Consider the following 22,824-nt stretch of genomic DNA (forward strand, 5'->3'; position numbering starts at 1 on the left):
GTAGGATTACAGGTGTGTGCTACTATACCCTGACACATACACACACACGCACACACACACAGGGATTCAGAATGCTGTAATCCAATAATATATCATTTTGATCCATTTATCAAAATTTGCTAGATAGGTATTTTACTCTTTTTGTCTTTACTCATTGTTCCAGATTTTTCTTCATTCCCTATCCTGGCATTATTTGTTTTCAATTTATTTTCTTTTATAATTGTTTTTACTTTCTACCATATCACACTCTGAGTAAATTTCTATCACAATTAGGAAAACATTTACAAAATCAAAAACATTATCTCTCATAATAATGTAAAAATCTATGTAATTATGCTAAAAATTTCCTTTCAATAATAAAAACAAACAAACCTACACCTTTAAATTCAAACTCAGAGATATTGAAATGCCTTCAGTGGGCCTTTCATATATATTAAATATACAAATATTTTATGCACAAAAAAATCAAAAAGTTTTTATTAGTGTCTATTAATTATGCATAATAATGGGATTTGTTGTGACATTTTCACCTATGTATATAATGTTCTTTGATCATATTTACCCTCGTTCTGCTTTTAAGCATTACAACTATACACAGCTGGCAATCGGGTGTGCTGAGAGAATTTAAACTACCGAGGATGGCAGACAATAGGCATAAACTGTTCCCGTGTGTCAAATGAAGGCAGGCACCTGTGGCATACAAAGATCGAGAAAAGCTCCGAGCAAGCCTCAACCTTTCCAGGTTTGCAGCTAGCTGCGGGTGAGCGGGAAACAAGACTGAACATAAGGCAACAGTGCATGCATGATCCATGCCTGCTGCCCACTCTTGGCAGCCATGCAGTCACATGCTTCATCTTCCTCAGCTGCTCAGCAGGTATCTGTGTGTGTACGGGGAACATCTCAGGAGGGCCGCTCACACGGAAGCAAACTCTCTGCCTACATGATAGCACGGGAAGGACGGTTTAGGACCACCACAGATGACAACCTACCCAGAGGTGGAGCCTCAGCTGTCCCTGAAAGCTTGCAGCAGCAACAACAACAACAACAATAACAACAACAACAAAAGGGATGGTAGTGGGGGGAAAGTCCCTCAGACGCAGCATAGCCCTTTCGCTAGAGTTGGCTGAGTTTTCATCTTACACAATGTGTTTATTCCTTTGGAGAAGAACATTCCAAAGTAAGCCCGATGCCTTAGCTGAAGAAACTCACACCTAGTTCTAGCCTACATACTTAAGAGTGGGCCTGCTTTTAAAGTCCACTAACAACCGACTGGGTGACCCTGTGGATGCAGACTAAATGCATGCAGCCCAGAAATAGCATACCTCGTTTTCTGTCCACCTCTGTCCATTCATCTATATGAAGCATACAAAGAAAAAACATCAGTTCAGGAAGCAAGAACATTAGAACATTAGTTGCATGGAGGCTTTACAAATACCATATCTAGTCATCTGGCCTGATATATATATATATATAGACATTATATATACATATATATATATATATGTATATATATATATATATAATTTCATGTCTTTTTATTTTTTTGTTGTTTTTTTCGGGACAGTCTGTGTAGCCCTGGCTGTCCTGGAACAAGCCCTGCTAACCATGCTGGCCTCCAACTCGGAGATCTTCCTGCCTCTGCCTCCCAACTGCTGGGATTAAAGGTGTGCCACCACTGCCTGGCGTTGTGTGTGTGAGTGTGTGAATGTTTGCCTGCATGCATGTATACCACATGTGTGCCTAGTGCCCTTGGAGACCGGAAGGGGGAGTCCTCCTCTAGAACTGGACTTACAGACACTTGTGATCTGCCATGTTAGTACTGGGAATTGAGCCTGGGCCCTCCAAAAGAGCAGCCAGTGCTCTTAACCACTGAGCTGTCTCTCCAGCCTGTAGAGTTTAATGTCTTATGTGCATGCCCCACCTTCAATTGGAAACTATTTAAAAAAAATTAGGATCTATAAAAACTAGATAAATGACTAGTTAAAAAAAAAAAGTACCAGCTCAGGATGATAGCTATCTTGGGGCTCCTCTCAGAAGGCTCCAGAAACTGCAAGAACATACACTACGCCGGGTGTGGTGGTGCACATCTTTAATCTCAGCACTTGGGAGGCAGAGGTAGGTAGATTTCTGAGTTCCAGGTCTACAGCGTGAGACACTGCCTCAAAAAAAAAAAAAAAGCATACGTATTTCAAAGCAGACTTTTAACACTAACTCCCCAATAAAGAATAATTCCAAGAACAAACAGAAAAAGGAGTTTCTTTTTCAACAGTCTGACTTTTTTTTCTCCCTAGAGATGGGATTGAACCTGGGGCCTTGGGCATTTTAGCAGACAAGTGTTGTACCACTGATCTCTACCCTAAACCCTGAACATCAACTTTTTTACTTTCTCATTTTGTTGGTAGGAACATTTCCGTCTACAGCCTCCCTTTCTCACCCCTTCCAAGAGCTCTACATACATTCACACGCAGAAAACATTTCACAACTAGCTGCATTTCGGGAAACACTTGCCTCTATATTGCTTGGAAATGATCTCTGAAGTACACTGACGTATGCATGCCTTCACCGCACACTGGCAGGGCCTCAATATACAATACAAACAGCTCTTTTGAGACTAGTGGGTACCACTGTGAGGTCAGAGTCCCCTCAAAGTCCCCTTCTTTCCCTCTCAAGAGTCACACCCTTAGCTGGGCCTGGTGGCACAAGGGACCGTAGCTCTAGCTACTCAGGAGGCTGAGGCACGGTCAAAAATTTAAGATCTGCTGGGCCTACAGAATGAATCCAAGGCAACTTAGTGAGACACTATCTCTAAATCCGGTGCGCTGGAGAGGTAGCTCAATGGCAAAGCGTTTGCCTGGTGTGCATGAGACTCTAGGTCCAGCTCCCAATCCCAAGGGGAGGGTGATAAAGTCACAGGCTTTAGGGGATAGTGAGACGGGGAAGTAGGCCCTGGTCTGGCCTTCCCAAAGCAATTGTTTCTTGGGCAGTGTATTCACATCTACTGTTTCTCAGCGGTATTAGCATCACTGGATTTCAGTTATTTAGAGATGGAGAGTTTTCATCTTCTTGAATATGTGTCTGGGAACACTCTTGCCTAACGTGGTTAAAACAGAACTGGAAAACACCAGGAAGCATAGTGTGCCTCCAGCTAGCAATGGCACCCGGAACCAGCAGAGGGCTCCAGAGAGCTGTCGGTTCCTCTCCATTTTCTTCTTTAAAGAGGCAGGGTAGGTACCACAAGCCCTGTCTTCTGCTCTCCAGATGACTCATTTTGAGACAATTCAATTTCAGTTATATTTTGCATGGGATGTAGACCCATGGGTTCCAGGGCTGGCTGTTAAATTTCACCCAGAAAAATCAGAACAGAACCCCACTGCTATTTAGTCCTTCAGTACTACATGTCTTAGGAAAACAAAGTAAAACAAAACAAAAAACCAGCAAACGAACAAAACAAAAACAAAAAGCCACTCCACAGTCACGTGGTCACGTGTCTCAGTTTCCTCTCCCATAATAAGGAAGGTAAACAAAATTTAACAGGGTTTTAGTTGCAGGGCTTTTATGAGGACAGAAGTGAGGCAAAAGGTAGCTTTTATTGCCCACTCTACAGCTTAAAACGTGAGACAACATTAAGTATGCAACTCTCACAGTAAGAGCACACTTCCTTTCTGTGCAGCACTAAACTCTGGCTGCATTATGGGAGGAACAGCAATGTCTGCACCGGCCTTGTGGGAACAGGGACGGCCTCCAGGAGACCAATTAGGTGTGTAAGATAATGAAAACAGCTCCAAGAAATACGATTTCCTTCAAAGCATCCACGAGGACTAATTTACCATGTCTGTGCTTTTACAGGCCTGGGTATAGGCACCTGTCACCATGGCACAGGCTCCAGCTCCTACAGCAATACCAGCTTCGATAGAACAGACATGCTCTCAGCTTCTAGCCTTACGCTGTTTTGCTTTCTTTTTCTCCTACAAGGCCTCACTGGTCAACTACATCATTATTTCTTTTAGACACTTGATGGGTATACGCTATGCATACACACACACACACACACACACACACACACACACATTGTGTGCATTTACACGAGTGCGTATGTGTGTGCGCATTTCAAAGCCTTCCCTCGCCTCCTGACCTACCAAACCCCACAAAATTTCCATCCAATCCCTTCAGGTAAGGCAGCACAAGCTGGTTAGGAGTAGGAGTTGTCAAATGACTGACTCCTCCCACCAGCTATGCAACCCTAGGCAAAGCAGCTTTGTTTTTTCTTGTAAATTCAGGTGGTAGTGTGTTATCTATATGATAGAGGAGCTCTGGGCATCAAGGTGTTTCAGTGAAGGATTGACATAATTGAAAAACTGTTTCAATAGTCCGAGTGGTGGCTTGTGCCTATAATCCCAGAATTTAGGGGCCGAGGCAAGAGGACTGTGGAGAATTCCAGGTCAATCCGTGCTACTGAGTTTGGGGACAGCTACAGCAGGAACCTTGTTTCAACAATGCAAAAGAAATATTTTATTGTTGTCACTATAGATATTTGTCTTGAGTCTTAGACTCGGACATAGACTGGACTCACCAATAGCCCCACTTTCAGGAAGTGTACAGAAAGGCTCAATCCAGTTTTCCCTAGAATTTCACTTGGTGTGACATCTGCCAAAAACTGTAGGATGGGTGATTATATGATAATGAATTACTACAGGTGTCTGAAGTCCATAAAACTGAATCTAGGTAAACCAGGAAGACTATCACTCTTAAACATTTTTTTTTCTGGGTAAAATGGCACACAACCGTGATACCAATGCAGGAGTGGTGAGAACAGGGGAATCAGAAGCTCAAGGCCAGCCTTTGCTACATGAAACCCTATCTCAGAAAACCAAAATAGTGGGCTTTCCATATATATATATATAACTTTGGACAGGGTCTTACTATGTAGTGCCAGGCTGGTCTTGAACTTGCAGCGATCTCTTGCCTCAGCCACCCAAGTGCCTGGATTAAGGACTACAGTTCTTGGTTTTACATTTTTTATTTTATTTTGTTTATTTATTTATTGGGTTTGTTTTTCAAGACCTTGTTTCTCTGTGTAGCTCTGGCTGTCCTGGAACTCATTCTGTAGGTAAGGCTGACCTCAAACTCACAGAGATCTTCCTACCTCTGCTTCCTGAGAGCTGGGATTAAAGACATGTGCTACGGGGCTGGAGAGATGGCTCAGAGGTTAAGAGCATTGCCTGTTCTTCCAAAGGTCCTGAGTTCAATTCCCAGCAACCACATGGTGGCTCACAACCATCTATAGTGAGATCTGGTGCCCTCTTCTGGCGTGTACATGTTAGCAGAACATTGTATACATAATAAATAAGTCTTTAACATATTAAAAAAAAAGACATGTGCGACTCCACCCAGTTAAATTTTTCTTTTCTTTTTTTCTGAAGCTGAGGACCGAACCCAGGGCCTTGCACTTGCTAGGCAAGCGCTCTACCACTGAGCTAAATCCCCAACCCCTAAATTTTTATTTTTAATTATGTGTATATGTCTGGGTATATGCATGTAAGTACAGGGGCTCTGGGCAGACAGAGGAGGGTGCTGGATTCCCTGCAGTTGGAGTTACAGGTGGCTGTAAACTTCCCAGAGGATGCTGGGGATGGAACATTGGTCCTCTGAAAGTAGAGCTTGTGCTCTTCGCTGCAGATCCCGTTCTTTCAGCCTGGGACTACAGCTCTTAAAGACTGAGTCTTCCTATTTACAGAACCTCGCCCAGATCGCCTTCCAAAAGACAATATCAACTACTGATTGTGTGAACGTAAAATGCATGTTCACTCAATCCCTACAGCTCGGCTTTCAGGAGTGTATTGCTATTACCATTGTATAGAAAGACGGGCTCAGAGGCTACACCTCAAGATCATGCAACTAGCTAAATATGGGATCTAGACGTGCCATGCATGCCTCCAAAGGGCACACTTTTTTTTTGTTTTTTTTCAAGACAGGGTTTCTCTGTAGCTTTGGTGCCAGTCCTGGAACTAGCTCTTGTAGACCAGGCTGGCCTCGAACTCCCAGAGATCCGCCTGCTTCTGCCTCCCGAGTGCTGGGATTAAAGGCGTGCGCCACCACCGCCCGGCCAAAGGGCACACTCTTAATTGCTGATTTACATTGTCTTCCAAGAGACAGACTACCTAGAGAAAGCTAGCCTGTCACCACACTAGGGTCATTAGCCTGAGTGGAATCATGTTACACAGGCATCAAGAAACATAGAAGCCTCCTGAGGAAGGAACACAGTGCCATATAAATCTGCCAAGTGGTTCAGCAAACCTTTACCAAGCTCTGACTTATTGTGACCTGGGCACTGAATGCTAGACGCTGCGGTACAGACATGAGTCAGACAAACACGTAGGGAGACACGCGTGAACAGATGAGTCTAAAGAGCCAGGTGTAGAGAGAAGCACAGGCAGGGCGCTGGGAGCACACAGAAAGTCCTTTTCCTAAGGACAACGATTCTTCAGTCAATAGTACAGGCGAGGGAAAGGATGGATGGGCAGGGATCACAAGCATGGAGTCATGAAGGACATAGTTTAAAGAACTACATATACTCTGGTGTGATTAGCACTCAAAGTGTGAATCAAGCAATGATGGAAAATCAGACTGCGAAGGGCCCCGATGTGTCTTGCATAGGACTTGGCCTCCATTTAGACAGGAGCGCAAATCTGCCTGCAGATTTGTATTTTGTAAAGCCCCCTGGTAGCAATGCTCCATATGAATCAAAGGGAATGATCTAGGGAGTTCTGTTATCTGTCTGTGCATGAACTTACACGCAGTCAGACCCAACAGTACCCGAGTGTGTACATTAGCTGTTGAGAAAGGATAGTGTTTTCATTAGTGTCGTGTCAACTGTCTTTCTTTATAGAAACTTTTACGCCTCTCCCTAGAGATATAATAGCTCATACTTAATCCCAGGAAATTTGGTGAATGAAGCCGTTGGCTGAGACGGCGTATTCTGGGTGGTCGTTTCTCTATGAATTACACATAGCATAATTTTGCACTTACACGTTTTCCAATATTTTCACAATTGCATTCCCCTCCCACACTTGAAAAGGTAAAGAAATAGGTTTTCATTCTTATCTCTATTACTTTAGGCCCCTACACTTCTAGAAATGGCTTCTGAATTGAGCAAGACTAGTCTTTAGCGTACGTGGGAGGACAGAAACACCGGGTGATCAGCATCTGTTCTGTGGGGGTTGAAGAGGATGGTGGTACTAGCCAAAGGCTTATTGCCAGGTGAGCGCCGGGAACTACTTTTGGAAGGGGGAAAAATTCAAGAGACTGGGAAATCATCTAGGGTTCAAGTACTTTGAGTATGTCCAATACAGGTGTTAGGTTTCTCTGTGGGGAAATGCTCTTTTGGAAAATTGAGAATTTGACTCCTGAGGTCTTCCAACTGCATAGGCGCTGCATCTTGTGAGAAAGGTACCCGGCTGTCAAAGTGAAGTTCGCAGAGGCCTTGGTCTAGCTGATGGGATAGGAGGGAAGGTGGAGATGCCAATCTGGCCTTAGGTACGAAGGCGGAGGCGGGAGAGCTGGGCGCGTGGGGGATTGGGAAGGGCTAGGCTTAGGGTCTGGATGGGAACACTAAGCGCAGTGATAAGGGAAGCAGGCTGCGGGTGCCTCTTACTTTTGCGGGCCTTGTCTCCGGGGATGTTCTGGGCCCTCAGCCGCTGGTCCAGGACGTAAAGCATCTCCCCGCCCAAGTTCAAAAAGAGCAGCGGCAGAGTCCGCACCGACATGGTGCAGGAAACCCGCAGGGTAGGTGAAGGAAGAGCCCCACGGTTTGATTTAGCAGCCTGGAGGCCCCTCCGCGTCCCACAGTTCGGTTGCTGGGGCAACGCCGCGGACCGGAAAGATGAACCAATCAGAGGGCGGTTTGATGTGAAGTGGCCCAAGAGCCGGGGCTCATTGGGGTAGATGACAAACACCGCTTTAGGGGATTGGTCCGAACGGAGGCACGACGTTGGCCTCCGGGGAGCGCTTGTTTTGAGTTTTCCATTGGAGCCAGCACGCCGAGTCTTCCGGTCATCCCCGTTTGGTGTGCCGCGGCACAGCCAGGCCCCAGCCTTCCCGCGGGGTGAACAAGGAAAGTCAGCCCCAGCGTCCTGGGAGCCGCCCAGCCGACCTAGAGTCGCGGTCCGATGTCGTCGCTGTGCTGCTCCAGGCAGATTTGTCAGCCACCTCCTAGATATGCTCAGAGGAACCAGTGAGATCACGGCAAGTGCCATGAAGGCACCCTGAGCTATACAGTCCCTCATCTCGATGCGTTATCATTTATATTTCCTTCTTAAACCCTCCCGAAAGCGCTGCCACACCAGATTTCCTACTCAGTGACGCAATCCGGCCCGGCCCTCCCCCATGGTTTAAGTAGGCTCCGCAGACTGCTCTCCTCCACCTTCCGCTCCAGGATTAGTTTCGGCCGGTTCTTTTCAGTGGATTCCTGTAGACTTCAGTGTTACTGCTAATCATTTCCCCCTCCAACCACAGCAATCTTGAGTCTTGAGCTTTGGCTCCCACATACACCTCCCTGGGTCCTATTAATAATCAGCCGCCAAATACTTTTTCTCACATAATTTTTTCTCACTTTTATTCCTTAATGTCCCTTTCTGTATTTCTGTTCCTTCGTATCACTGCACTGCTACACTGACTGCTGGACTAAATTTCAGAAGACATTGTTTTAAAAAAACCCAGCACATTCCAGGCCTGGTGATGGTGGCAGCGGCAGTGGTGCAAGCTTTTAATCCCAGCACTTGCAGAAGCAAGTGGATCTCTGTGAGTTCAAGCCCAGCCTGGTCTGTGGGGTTAGTTCTAGGATAGCCAAGGCCACACAAATAAACCCTCTCCCAAAAACCAAAGCCCAAAACAAGAACAAAACCAAGTGGTCCCCCCTCCCCCACATTCCTTTTTTTTTTTTTTTTTTTTGGTTTTTTTCGAGACAGGGTTTCTCTGTAGCTTTGGAGCCCCCACATTCCCACATTCTTTTAATGGCTTCCTGCTTCTGGCATCCTCCACGTCACACTCGGTGGTTGTTTTCCTTTTCTCCTCTCTTCTTTCCTTTTTGATTTTTTTTTTTTTTTCGAGACAGGGTTTCTCTGTGGTTTTTGGAGCCTGTCCTGGAACTAGCTCTTGTAGACCAGGCTGGTCTCGAACTCACAGAGATCCGCCTGCCTCTTCTTCTTTCCTTTTTGAAATTGTCTCCTACAACTTGAGCTTCCTAACACCCCAGTTCCACCTGTAATAAACATCCTTATATTATGCTGAGCCTCTGCATTTTGTTACGCACATAACTCCCAAAAGTATCTGAAGTTTTGTCAAAACAGACTTCCTTTCTCTTAGACTTTTCTCCCTCGGAGTCAGACAGTATATGGATTTTGGAATCAAGGCAGAGCAAGGAGTGATGAGACACACCTTTGATCCCAACACTCTGTAGGCAGAGTCCAGCCTGGTCTACATAGCAAGTTCCAGGACAGCCAGGACTAGGGCCGTGTCTTAGGTCAGGGGGCAGGGTGGGGGGCATCTTCAGGATCTGAATATCAGGCAAGATAAGTGCCCAAGTTGGCATTTAAAACAGTGCCATCCCTGCAGGCCTGATCCACGGCTGTGGTTTTTCTCCTTACCCTCCAGTCTCCTGAAAAGTTGTCACTTGCACCTGTAACATAGGACCTCTAGGCCACTCTAGGCCCATTTCATTAAAGTCTCATTGTTCCTGGAGGGGATAATCATACAATTCATCTTCACTGGCCCCCATCCCCACAAAGGGTTTCTTCGTGTAGTCCAGGCGGTCCTTGAACTCACAACCACCTGCCTCTGCCGCCACCACCACCTGGCTTCATCTTCACTTTTGATTCTTTCTACCTACTCACCCTCTCCTTCATCTCTAGGGGCTCCTGTGCCCTCAGGAGTCATTCTTCCCACCCTGACATGGCCTATTTTTCTTTTACACTGCTTTCTTGAGTAATTTAAACTCTTGGAGAAAGGCTTTCCACTTAGTTCAGACTGGCCTCAAACTAGTTGCAGCCAATGATGACCTTGAAATGAAGGTCGTGCCTCTCTGGAGAGCTGGAATTACAGGCAGTCAAGCACCGCAGCCCTGTATCCCTCGGCTATTAAACACCTAGGGCTTCAGTTATTTAACAGCTCCCAAACTGCTCGCGTTCAGACCTCAGCCCTGATCTTCCGAGTGTTCTTTGGTAGCAACATATCTTTCTCTTTGTGGTGTTTCCCTCCTCAGAATGAGGTCCAAAGTTCTTCAATATGAACTGAATTTTTTTAAAAATAATTTAGTTAATTTTATTTTATATGAATTGGTGTGAAGGTATCAGATCCCCAGAAACTGGAGTTACAGACAGTTGTTAGCTGTCATGTGGGTGCTAGGAATTGGACCTGGGTCCTCTGGAAGAACAGCCAGTGCTCTTAACCGCTGAGCCATCTCTCCAGCCCTGAACTGAATGCTGAAGCCCTAACTCCAATGTTGTATATTGAATTTCTGAGTCCCACTGTCCCTGAATGAGTACCTCTAGATCTCTTTCCCTTCTAACTTGCAGTGCCAACACGCCATTGTCTCTGCGCAGTAACTCCATCTTTTGGGGCCCAGTCCAGGAGACAGCTCCTACAGCTGCCCTGCTATCCAGTCAGCATTACTTCTCAGAAACATACAACATGACATGTTTCTATGATTGTATCCACTGGGTGAAGGCAGGGTCTCTGCCTCTGAGATCCCAGGGCCAAATGGAGAACAAATCCCTCTTTCTCAGGCTGAAAGGAAGGCCATCTTCTATCATTCTTCAAGGCAGAACAGACTTTATTAGTTTTTTCTGGTCATGTCTGGTAGGGCTTGGGAAGGGTCCTTTGGTACCTCCTGGTTACGTTGTTTTTTGGCAGCTGCTGCAGCATCTTTTAAAGCCTTTCTTTGCTTCTTTAGCTTTTGAACCTCCTGGAAAACCTGGTGGTGGAAAGGGAGAAGGAAAAGACTTTGTCATTTTTTTGCAGGGCAGGTCTATGGGAGCTATCTTGATGGAACCTCGTTCTTTCTCCATGTGCTGGTGACCAGGCCAGTTCTAAGCCATGGTCAGAAACAGACAACTTCTCCCTTCTACTGTGCACCTCAGTCCAGGGAGACTGATCAAAGCAACCAACTGTACTGATTCTTACCCGAATGCACAGAGCTTTCTTGGCCAGAATGCGGCGATGGACCTTTTGGGCATGCAGAGGAGGTATGGTATATTCCACCCCTAGCTCCTTGCACGCCTTTTCGAAGACTTCATAGTTGGTCTGACGGAGGAGTTTGAGCATCTTATTCCTTCGGTCGATGCTCATCAGCAGATGGCGTTTGTGGGCTTTGTCCTATAGAGGATTCTGTATCACTATTATGTTGGTTTGAGACAAGGTCTTACTCTGTACCCCAGGCTGACCTCAAGCACATGGTAATTCTCCTGTCTCAGCTTCCTACTTGCTGGGATGACAGGCCTAAGCCACCATACTTACTACTCTTACTTTTAGTATTCTATAAATATTAACATTATTTACCATTAATGATGTATGGTCATTTCAGTGAACCATCCCAACAATCTTATGCAAACATTACTACAGTTCTGCAGGAGGCACTGTCAATGTTCATGGTTACAGACAGTAGAATAAAGGTGTGAGCTGGTTTGACTTTCAGTACCCTGAGGTCAAGCCTTCAAATGGGTCTACTGACTGGGTGACTCTCCCCTATACCATCTACTCAGCTTCTCCAGCACTTAGCAGACTGTCAGATTGAGAAGGGAGAAACAGGACCTTATCCTCTGTTCTAGGTCCTGCTCTGTGAGGGGCTCTAGAATTCTATACCTCAAATGAGCAAAACTGGTTTCCAAAGAGCATGCTCAACCAGCTATTGGGAGTATTCAAGGCTAGACCAGTCTGTGTTCACAATTTCATACTTATTAGAAAACCACAAGTAGCTGGGTGTGATGGCACATACCCTATAATTTAGTTCTCAGGCAGCTGAAGCAAAGGGTGGAGAGTTCAAAGTCAGCCTGAACACAGGGTCCAAAACAACGGCAATTTCCTACTTCTGGCAGCTCTGTGCTGCTCAGCTGAGCAGTGAGTGGTTAAGAATGTGGAGTCTTTGCTGGGCGGTGGTGGCACACGTCTTTAATCCCAGCACTTGGGAGGCAGAGACGGGTGGAGCTCTGAGTTCAAGGCCAGCCTGGTCTATGGAACTAGTACTAGGACAGGCTCCAAAGCTACACAGAGAAACCCTGTCTTGAAAAACCAAAATTAAAAAAAGAAAGAAAGAAAAGAAAAAAAAAAGAATATGAAACCCTTGGCAAGACTGCCTCATTTCAAGTGTCAGGCATCATTCCTAGCAGTGTCTCCTGAGGAATAATGGCACTCCATGGCAAGACTGCTCCTCTGGAAGATTAGAAAGAAACTGAAAGGAACTCCAAGGTTTACGAGAGATGATGCTAAGAGCCTAGAGAACTGCCATGCACGACACCAACTGCTAGTACCGATTCTTGTAATCCTTGCAGTCCTGTGTTACAGATTGTGAAAACACAGGTTCAGACCAATAAGCTTCCTAAAGTCACAGTGACTTTAAGTAGAACCAACAGAGCTAGGATTTGAACAGGTCATGACTGCCCGTGCACTCAGCAAATATGTATTAAGCACCCACTATGTGTCCAATGTGACCAAGGTTGGCAGTCTGTTTTCTTGACCACTGATGACCCTCAGCAGAGTCCTGTAAGGATCCCTTTGTCCCTCTAGAGGCAGGAAGGGAGTGTCTTCCTACTAGAGTTGAAGTGTCACTGGCTTCTTAGGCTCCACAGCCCTTTACTCCCAAGACCCCAGGGTCCCCTCCCTCAGCCTACTGTGGATTAACTGCATGTGAAGCCCGGGGTTTACCTTCCGATGTTTCTGCATATGTTCTTCATAACTGCGGATCCTGACAGTCAAGGCAACAACTGAAACCACAAACCACAGAGGATGAGAGCTGGGCACAGAGGAAGGAAGTGCCCAGGCCCACCTCGTGTTTTAAAACCAAAGGAGTAACAATCACCAATGCTTTTGTATAGCTCTTTCTCAACCCCAAAGCACTCTGAATTGCAAGATCTCAAAAGACTATGGATTATCGTCCTACTAGAAAAGCAAAGGAAATTACTTTAATCTGTAAAGGTCATTATCCTTCATAGCAAATAGCATTGAGTATGTGAGAGGCAGTGGGAAAAGGTGGCTGACGGACTCACTATGACGCTCGGTCTGACCTTACACTTGCTATGGAGCCCAGACTAAACTTGTAATCCTTCTGCCTCTGCCTACTCTACCTAGAATTGTGGGTATAACACTGCCTGGCTGGTAAACAGCACTCTGAATGGCAAAAGTTTCGTCCTATTTTGTGACACTGTGCCTTAGTGTTTTCATGTGCAAAGCTCACGCCCGAGAACAATGCGTTCGGTCACAAAAACAATGGAGGCATAGGCAGGTGGATCTCTGTGAGCTTGCTGACACCACAAGTGTCAGGCCAGCAGGGGCTACAGAGTAAGACAATGTCTGAAACAGTGATTCTCAATCTGTGAGTTTCAACCCCTTTGGGAAACACACATCAGATATCCTGCATATCAGATGTTTACATTATGATCATATCAGTAGCAAAATTAGTTATGAAGTAGCAACCACAACATGAAGAACTGTACTAAAGGGTTGCAACATTAGGAAGATTGAGAACCAGTGGTCTAAAAGAAAAAAAGACAAACACCCTAAAAACAACAACAAAACCGAAAACCCCTCAATGTGTTTTTTTTTTTTTTTTTTTTTGGTTTTTCGAGTCAGGGTTTCTCTGAGGTTTTGGAGCCTGTCCTGGAACTAGCTCTTGTAGACCAGGCTGGTCTCGAACTCACAGAGATCCGCCTGCCTCTGCCTCCCAAGTGCTGGGATTAAAGGCGTGCGCCACCATCGCCCGGCACCCCTCAATGTTTTAATTAAGCTTGTGGTTTTGTGTTGAATTGGGCTCCACTCATAGCTACCTGAGGCACATGCAGCCTGTGGGCCACAGTTTGAACACACTTAAAGAGCATTAAATTCAGGAATTAACTCTAGCGTAGGTTAATGATTCATGACTGTACTAGAGGTCCCAGACAATGCATTAATCTCAGACTCTAAAGCTGTCAAGAGTCCATCCAGAAGGTGGCTGGGTGGGTAAAGGTGCTTGTGGCACCCTGAGCTCAATCTCTGGAATCCATGGTGGAGAAAGGAATAGACTTGTGAAAACTGTTCTCAAATTTCCAGACAGGTTCCTTGTGTGGCACGTGTACATGTACCCACACATCATATACTTTCACACACAATAATAATAAAGAATAAACTTAAAACCTACCCTTTTTCTGTGCTTTCATTATTAAGTTTTTAGAACTAAAACTTCTAACTTACAAGATGGAGAGGTGGTGCAGGGTTAAGAATAGTTGCTATTCCAGAGGACCCAAGTTCGATTCCCAGCTCACGGTGGCTCACAACAGTCTGTAACTCCAGTTCCAGGGGACCTGAAGCCCCTTTCTGACTTCTGCTGACATGATGCACACACACAGTACAGGCATACATGCAGGCATAATACCCATATACATTAACAGAACAAAAAAAAATTCCCTTTGGTTTTTCGAGACAGGATTTCTCTGTGTAGTTTTAGGAGCCTGTCCTGGAACTTACTTTGCAGATCAGGCTGGCCTCAAACTCACAGAGATCCCCCTACCTCTGCCTCCCGAGTGCTGGGATTAAAGGTGTGTGCACCACCACTGCCTGGCTAACAAAATAAATTTTTAAAAAAGTGAATGAATGACGAAGAGGGAGGCAGTGATAGAAGCTGTAATGTAGGGTAATGGCAACAGGGACGGAAAAAGACAGACACTGCGTGGGGCCGCCAATTCACCCCTTGGCTCAACTGCTGCTCCTTGGTTCAACGCAAGAGGGGCTTTCACTCACATTTAACAATTGCTATTGCTAATTCCAGCTGGAAACTAAAATAGGAACATGGAAATGTCCCATGCCAATGGGCACGGTAGCACTCCACAGATGTCTCACTGCTACTAGCCTCATCTTCTGTTTTCAGGGTGTGTTCTTATTCTCTAGATTCACAGTCTTGCCATAATGTAGGACACAGTCTTCTGCCCTGTCCCCAGCTAGCTCCATCTTTAGAGTAGGAATCAGGGGACCTAGAGAAGATAGGTGATCTGTGTGACTTCACACAGAGCAATGGGCAGGACCGGAGTTCCAGTCCATCATGTCTCTCCCCTTCCCAAGCCACATCAAGAGCCCTCCTAGACCAGGTGTCAGCTAGCACCTGGTACCCCCACTTCCAAGGGCCCCTGGACCAACTTCGAGCCTCCAAGGTTCTGGAATCCTCAGGGTTTTCTGCAATCTTGTTCATCAATTGTTCTTGCTTGACTTTTGACTTCTCTTTCTGTTGAAGACAGAAATTGGGGGAAATGTGTTTGGTATATGATCCTCTAAAGACTAACCTTCCTGACTAGAAGGCTGCAGTCATGGCAGCGAGGCCCAGAAAAACTGCATTCACTGTGGCCTTGGTCAACCACATTGCTACTCATATCCTCAGGAGCCCAAAGTAAAAACGGAGATAAGAGAAATAGTTTGTTGGCTTAATAGCCTTAAAATTTGCTTACTTGGCCGGGCGGTCGCCTTTAATCCCAGCACTCGAGAGGCAGAGGCAGGTGGATCTCTGTGAGTTCGAGGCCAGCCTGGTCTAGAAGAGCTAGTTCCAGGACAGCAACCAAAAGCTACAGAGAAATCCTGTCTCGAAAAAAAAAAAAATTTGTTTACTCATTTATGTACACATCTGTGATGTTTGAATAAAAATGGCCCCCAGTTCATATATTTGAATGTTTGGTCACCGGGGACTGGTGTTACTTGAGAAGGATCAGGAGGTGGCCTAGTTGGAGGAAGTGTGTCACTGGGGGTGGGCTTTGGACTTTCAGAAACTAAGCTTGCTCTAGTATCTCTCTGCTTATGGATTAGGATGTAGTTCTCAGCTACTGATCCTGTGTCTACATGCATGCCACCATGCTCCCTGCTATGATGATCATGAACTAAACCTCTGAAACTGCAAGCCAGGCCCATAAGAGTTTCTTTGGTCACAGTGCCATTTTACAGGAAAAAAAAAATGACTAAGACAACGTGTTTACTGCACACCTACTGTTTCTCAGACGTCAGCGGTGCCATGGAGGAGCAAAACTCCCTCTCTTCTCAGTGCTTACTTTGGATAGAGCATAACACTGGGATAAACGTTCTAACTGGGAAGCCTAGGGTGTAGGGATGGAAGGGGTTCCCAGGGAGTGGACTGAGGGAGGCCAAGACTTAGGGCAGCACAGGAACTCACCTTGTTGGCCATTTCCAAAGACAAGATTCTTTTCACAACATCATCAACCCTGTGGAAAAAAACAGAGCAATGAGACAAGCACTGGGAAGGGGAAGAAATGCTTTTTCCTTTAAAAATTTATGTATTTGGGTCAGGCGGTGGCGGCGCACGCCTTTAATCCCAGGACTTGGGAGGCAAAAAGCTACGGAGAAACCCTATCTCCAAAAAAAAAAAAAAAAATTTGTATGTGTGCCGGTCCTGTGGAGGCCACAAGATGTGTGACACCCTGCAGCTCTGAGTTATAGGTAACTCAGCTGTCTGGTATGGGTGCTGGGAACAAAACTTGTGTCCTCTGGACTTGTGACAACACTCCGGACTACCGAGCCATCTAGCTAGTCCAACTACTAGTCATTTCAACTAGTTGACAGTAGTTTAAAAAGGGAAAATGGGAAAGAGAGACCTTATCTTAAAGGTGGTAGTCCTGGAGAGATGGCTCAGTGGTTAAAAGCACTTGGTGCTCTTGCAGAGGACCCAAGTTCAGTTTCCAGCCCCCTACTTGGTGGCTTATTATCATATATAACTCCAGTTCCAGGGGATCCAATGCCCTCTTCTGACTGCATTGTATGTACTAGGCACACATGTGGTACATATACATTTATGTGGGCAAAACATACACATAAATAAAAAAAAAAAAACAAACAAAAAACAAACAAACAAACAAACAAAAAAAACCCCCAAGAACGGGGCTGATCAGATGTATAAAGGTGCTGTTAAGGCTGACCACAGGACCATAAGGCTCTAAGAGAACTGATTCCACAATGCTGTCTTCCGATCTCCACAAGTGAGCTGGATAGATGTCGTCTCCACTCCCATCATGCACACACACAGTAGTAAATATAAATAAAAAAATGAGCACTGGAAAGATGGCTCAGTGGTTAAGAGCTAGTATTTGGTTCCCAGCACCCACATCAGCAGGCTCACAACCTCCTGTGATTCCAACTCCAGGAAATCCATTGCCTTCTTCTGGCCCTTGTGAGCACTCACACATACGGGCACATACATACATGCTGACACATGCACATAATAAAAAAAATTGTTAATAAGATTTAAAAAGCAAGAATAGCTGGGTGGTGGTGGCACACACCTTTAATCCTAGCATTCAGGAGGCAGAGGCAGGCAGATCTCTGAGTTTGAGGCCAGCCTGGTCTATAGAGCAAACTCTAGGACAGGCTCCAAAGCCACACAGAGAAATCCTGTCTTCTCGAAAAATAAAAACAAAACAAAACAAACAGAAAAAGCAAGATCAGTCGGGCGGTGGTGGTGGCGCAGGCCTTTAATACCAGCACTTGGGAGGAGAGGCAGGTGGATCTCTGTGAGTTTGAGCCCAGCCTGGTCTACAAGAGCTAGTTCCAGGACAGGCTCCAAAGCTACAGAGAAACTATGTCTTGAAAAACAAAAACAAAACAAAACAAACGATAAAGCAAGAACAAATGACAGTTACTTCTGTAAGAAATGTAGCTCTCCAGAAGTGGGCAGTCATTTCTCAGGGACTCAAAGGCAACATGGCTCTGGTTTGTTGGGCTGAAAACAACATTAGATAATTGCGGCTGTTGGCTGGAGTGTTCTGGTCTTGTCTTGGGGAAGGCAGAGGAAGGATGTCCACCTCAGCTGGACATAGCCAGACTGCACAGTAGACAAGGCTAGAGCCAGCCTAGCTCCCACTGGACAGGGGCTGAGAAGGACCTGGGCTTTGGTGTCTGACAGCTCGGGATTTAAGTGCTAACTCTGTCCCTTAGATGTGTAACACAGACCATGAATAATTCAATACAAATAGGATTCAATTTCTTTCCTCCCGGGGCTTTTGTGAGGTCAAGAGAAGATAGACTTCTACCAAGAGCATGCAAGTTCTTTGGTGTCTATTGACACCAGGTCTTCCCTCAGCGAACCAGGAAGAAAAGGGTAGTTGAGCTCCATGAGCACCAGTCACCCGAGCCCAGCATCCTGGGGGTGCTTCCCAGTGCTCACCCCACCCAGGGCCCCACATAATCAAACTTTAAGTACAACAGGCCAAGGCTGTAAAGTCTCCCTTCCCCCACTCCCTGTCCAGCCTCCTAGGACTCCTGTGTCCTCCAGTAGGTTTCTCCCTGCGTACTTCTCCATGTTGGGAAGGATGCTGTTGTATTCTTTGATGAACGCGGAAGGGGGTGGCTCATCATCTCGGCTGGGCTGGACTGTCAAATACAGGAATGGAACGGAAGACAGGATTAACTCTCATTCTCCCAGGCTCTCCTCCTCTCACTCACTCCCCAAATCCGTGAGAAATGCCTGGGGTCAAAATGCTTAGTTTCTTTTTTGAGAGCCCTGTGGGCACCTGCTTCATATGTCACACTGCAAACAGATGGTCTTTGTTTTTTATTTATTTGTTTTTATTTTATGGTGCATTGGTGTCTTGCCTGCATGTTTGTCTGAGTTTGGAGTGACACACAGTTGTGAGCTGCCATTTGGGTGCTGGGAATTGAATCCAGGTCCTCTGGAAGAGCAGTCAATGCTCTTAACTGCGGAACCATCTCTCCAGCCCCCAGATGGTCTTTCTTAAGACATATACCGTGGCGGTACTTCTCACAAACCCACTTGGTTCTACAGTTCCACACTGGGACAGGTTCTCCCGTGGATAGGAGTGAACCTGGCTTCCTTTGAACCACTTAATTCCTAGTCTGGTTCATGGTCTGACCTAGAATAAGCACTTAACAAAGCTTGCTGATTGGCTGACAAATGAATGAAATAAAGGGGCAGAGAAAGCGATGTGGGATACCCCTCTGTATGCTATGAATGTTTTCAGGGCAGAAGAGAGCCAAGGGGGGAATCCAAACAGAGATAGATGGAGAAAGAAGGCGGAGTCAGGGAGATGCCAGCAGTCACTGGAGAAGCAAGATGTGAGGTCACAAGCCATGAGCCTCGTGGTAAAATATAGACTAACAGAAAGGGGTTAATTAAGTTGTAAGAGCTAGTTAATAATAAGCCTAAGCAAACAGGCTAAACAGTGTGTAATTAATATTAAGCCTCTGAGTGGTTATTTTAAAAGCGCCTGCGGGGCTGGATTGGAGGAGAAACCTCCAGTTACAAGAGAGTGCAGCTAGCCTTGGGGAAAATGTCAGTATCTAGTATGGATTACCAAAAGCTCAGCTTTGGCCCACGCATTCCTACTGTGTCCCTGGAGTGCAACCCAGTCCAGTCCAACCAAGATGATCTATCCTCTTAAGTCAGACTCTGCTCGGCCACTAGGTAAATGACGCTAGAAGCGATAACTATGATTACACCTTACGATTTATTGAACACAGGGCTAAGGTTTTTTTTTTTTTTTTTGTTTGTTTGTTTGTTTTTGCTTTTTCAAGACAGGGTTTCTCTGTGGCTTTGGAGCCTGTCCTGGAACTAGCTCTATAGACCAGGCTGGTCTCGAACTCACAGAGATCCACCTGCCTCTGCCTCCCGAGTTCTGGGATTAAAGGCGTGCGCTATCATCGCCCGGCCTAAGGGTGTTTTTCATATGTTAGCATGATTGACTCCTAATAACAACGTGTTTCAATGGATCCTTTGACGCTCATGTCAGCACTGGTTCACACAAAGTAAACTAGCCTCAAATAATATTTGTTCCTTAGAGGGCCCTAAGGCATACTAACTTGGGGGTGAGAAACAACACCCTACAAGTCAGAGTGGCAGATAAAAAGCGTTCCACTCTGGGAAGGTCTGGTGTGGCTGGCCAGCCAAGAACTCACTCATTTTCACTAGTATTCCACTCGAAAACTCTTACTCCTGCCTCCTCGTTAGGGTTCTATAAGACGTGGATGTAGGAGCGCTCCACCTCTGTCCCTTGTCCACCCCAAGCTGTCCCGGCGGGGTCTCTTCGGCGTCCAGTCTCAACCTAGCCCTCCTACCTGGTTTCTGGGTGGCGTATGCACGGGCGGCAAGCAGGAGACCTATGCAGAACAGAAAAGGCTGAGACTCATTTCCTTCCGCAGCCCGACACGACCCTCCTACCACGGACTGCGTGCACCTGCACCCAACTCCCACTTCATCACTCCTTCCCGAGCCACCACCATTGGCTTCGCATCCTTCCACTGCCTCTCTCCAGTCTCCGGGTGCCTGGTACCCTCCATCCTCGCCCAGCTCCCCTGGCCCCTGCTCGGCTGCTCACTCGGAGTCTGCAGGCCGCAGCGTGCTGAAGGCAGACTGGCGCTTCCTCCGCCTCGCAGCGCAGACCCCGGAGCCTGTGCCACTGCCTGGGCACGAACAGAGCTCAGCGCGCGCCACGCCGCCCGCAGCATGGTGACTCCTGACCCGCGGGCCTGCGCCGCCATTGACCGCTCTGCGGTGGGGCCGGTTACATGGGCGCAGCCATGACGGTTCAGGCTCGACCAATCGAGGCGCGCCTTCGACAAAAGTAGCCGAAGGCTGAGCAATGGATTGGTTGGGTGCAGAGGAACTGGAGTGGAGCTGATTGGGTTATCCTGGTGGGTGGCCCGGCAAAGCGCTCTGTGTAAACTCTAAAATGTCACTTATTGACCTTGCATTCGGCCTTAATTTTTCCTACTGACTTTAGGTCAGTGTGTCTCAACCTATGGATTGCTACCCGTGTGTGCGCGCGCGTGTGTGTGTCAGGGGGCGAGTAGAAAAAGACCCTTTCACAGGGGTCGTATATCAGGTATCCTGCATATCAGATATGCAGGGGTTTGGGCAGCTGGGGTTGTAGTTCGCTTAGCAGAGTCTCTGACTAGAATGAAGAGTCCTCGGTTGGATCCCCAGCAGTACATACACATTGGATGTAGTGGCATGTGTCTGTAATCCTAGCTCTTTAGAATTGAAGGCAAGAGGACTAGATGTTGTTCAGCGTTGTCTTTGGTTGCGTAGGAGGTTTGAGGCTAACCTGGGCTACATGAGACCCTGTCTCAAAAAGGCGTGGGGCAGGGAAGATGGTGTGCAACCATGAGGAACCAAGATCAGACTTTAGCAGTCACGTAAAAGCTAGGCACAGTGCCTAGAATTCCAGGGAGGCAGAGTGCAGTTAGATCCAGCTAATCTAACTGGATCCAGGAGCTTCAGACCCTGCCCTCAAAGTGAGGTGAGCTGGGTGGAGAGATGAATGCTTGTCACTGAAGAGACAAAAGCCCACTTGAACGTGTGGCTCTGGCAGGCCTTGCCCTTGTCCCCCAGTCCCTCCGCCTTGCTAAAAACAGATTGTAGTCTACAAGAGCTAGTTCCAGAACAGGCTCCAAAACCACAGAGAAACCCTGTCTCGAGAAACCAAAAATAAATAAATAAACAAACAAATAAAAACAGATTGTATTCCTAAAGCTAGCCACCACTTCCTCCTCCTGAGACTAACTACCAAGGTCCAACTATCAAAGTATTGAAGTCCAGCAATCAAAAGCCCCCTACCCAATTAACATGCCCAATTAAAATTAAACACCTTGCTCACTAGCTGGGCAGCGGTGGTGGCACAGGCCTTTGATGGCAGCACTTGAGGCAGAGGCAGGTGGATCTCTGTGAGTTCAAGGCCAGCCTGGTCTATAGAGCAAATGCCAAGACAGGCTCCAAAGCTGCACAGAGAAACCCCGTCTTAAAAAACCATAAATAAATAAATAAATAAAATACCTCATCCTAACACGGGGTTCCCTATTTTACCTTTATACACTGCCATTTGCCTATGGGCCGTTTCTATTTTGTGTCTATCCAGAGGCAGTCCTTGTCCCTCTAGAACAAATACCACCTCCCTGTTGTGATATTTCATTTGTATTTTAGTAAATAAAGCTTGCCTGAAGACCAGAACACAAAACAGCCACACTAGTTAGTCATAGAGGCCAGGCGGTAGTGGAGTACACCTTTAATCCCAGCACTCTGGAGGCAGAGGCAGGCGGATCTCTGTGAGTTCAAGCCAATCTGGTTTACAAAGCAAGTTCCAGAACAGTCAGAGCTGCTACACAGAGAAATCCCATTTCAAAAAACAAAACTAAACAAGCAAAGTGCATTGAAATCATCTCACCCCAAGGTGAATGGCTGTCACTAAGTGTTGGTGTTCTGTGTTGTGGCAGATGATCACAGAAAGAGGGTCACTGCAAGCTGAATTTAGACCTGTGACAGCAGGGAGGTCCAGCCTTGATGAACTGAACTCTGAACAGCTGTGCAAATGCGGATTTATTGATTGCCACACAAAAGTTCTATTTTTTTGGGGGGGGGGGAATAAAGCAAGTTCCTCAAAGACCTTTGATCTATATGTTCTCTGAAGGGAAACCTCACAGCCCACAACTTCAGTCTTTATTGTGGACTCTTCGTGGTCCCCAACAACATGAGACACTCCAGGTGTTCCGGGATGGTCTTGTGACTAAAGCCATGGAAAGGACGTAAAATCCCTTCAGAAAATCAGCTCTGTAAATCATGGAAAACAATCCCTGTTCTCTACA

At 46.4% G+C, this 22,824-nt stretch overlaps 2 protein-coding genes across 3 annotated transcripts in view; both read right to left on the reverse strand.

The window, feature by feature from the left end:
• Positions 1-8,019, reverse strand: part of Oscp1 (organic solute carrier partner 1) — a 32,759-nt gene extending 24,740 nt beyond the window's left edge. Inside the window, exons 1-2 of one of the 2 annotated variants that reach the window (XM_005353256.2) lie at positions 7,652-7,763; positions 1,323-1,352 (exon numbers count right to left, since the gene is read on the reverse strand). In XM_005353256.2, coding sequence (XP_005353313.1) covers positions 1,323-1,352; positions 7,652-7,763 — 142 coding nt within the window. Of the gene's footprint in view, positions 1-1,322; positions 1,353-7,651 lie in introns of both variants that reach the window. The other variant, XM_005353255.2, reaches the window with a different exon arrangement.
• A 2,782-nt stretch (positions 8,020-10,801) lies between these two features.
• On the reverse strand, positions 10,802-20,762 carry Mrps15 (mitochondrial ribosomal protein S15). Its single transcript, XM_005353257.3, has 8 exons — positions 20,562-20,762; positions 20,302-20,343; positions 18,522-18,600; positions 16,391-16,439; positions 15,373-15,457; positions 12,913-12,971; positions 11,176-11,367; positions 10,802-10,966 (listed from the first exon to the last, which is right to left on the reverse strand). The coding sequence occupies exons 1-8, from the start codon at positions 20,722-20,724 to the stop codon at positions 10,829-10,831; spliced, it is 807 nt and encodes a 268-aa protein (XP_005353314.1). The 5' UTR covers positions 20,725-20,762; the 3' UTR covers positions 10,802-10,828.
• Positions 20,763-22,824: the final 2,062 nt, after the last annotated feature.

The sequence above is a fragment of the Microtus ochrogaster genome, chromosome 10 (assembly GCF_000317375.1).
Source record: "Microtus ochrogaster isolate Prairie Vole_2 chromosome 10, MicOch1.0, whole genome shotgun sequence".
Classification (NCBI taxonomy): domain Eukaryota; kingdom Metazoa; phylum Chordata; class Mammalia; order Rodentia; family Cricetidae; genus Microtus; species Microtus ochrogaster.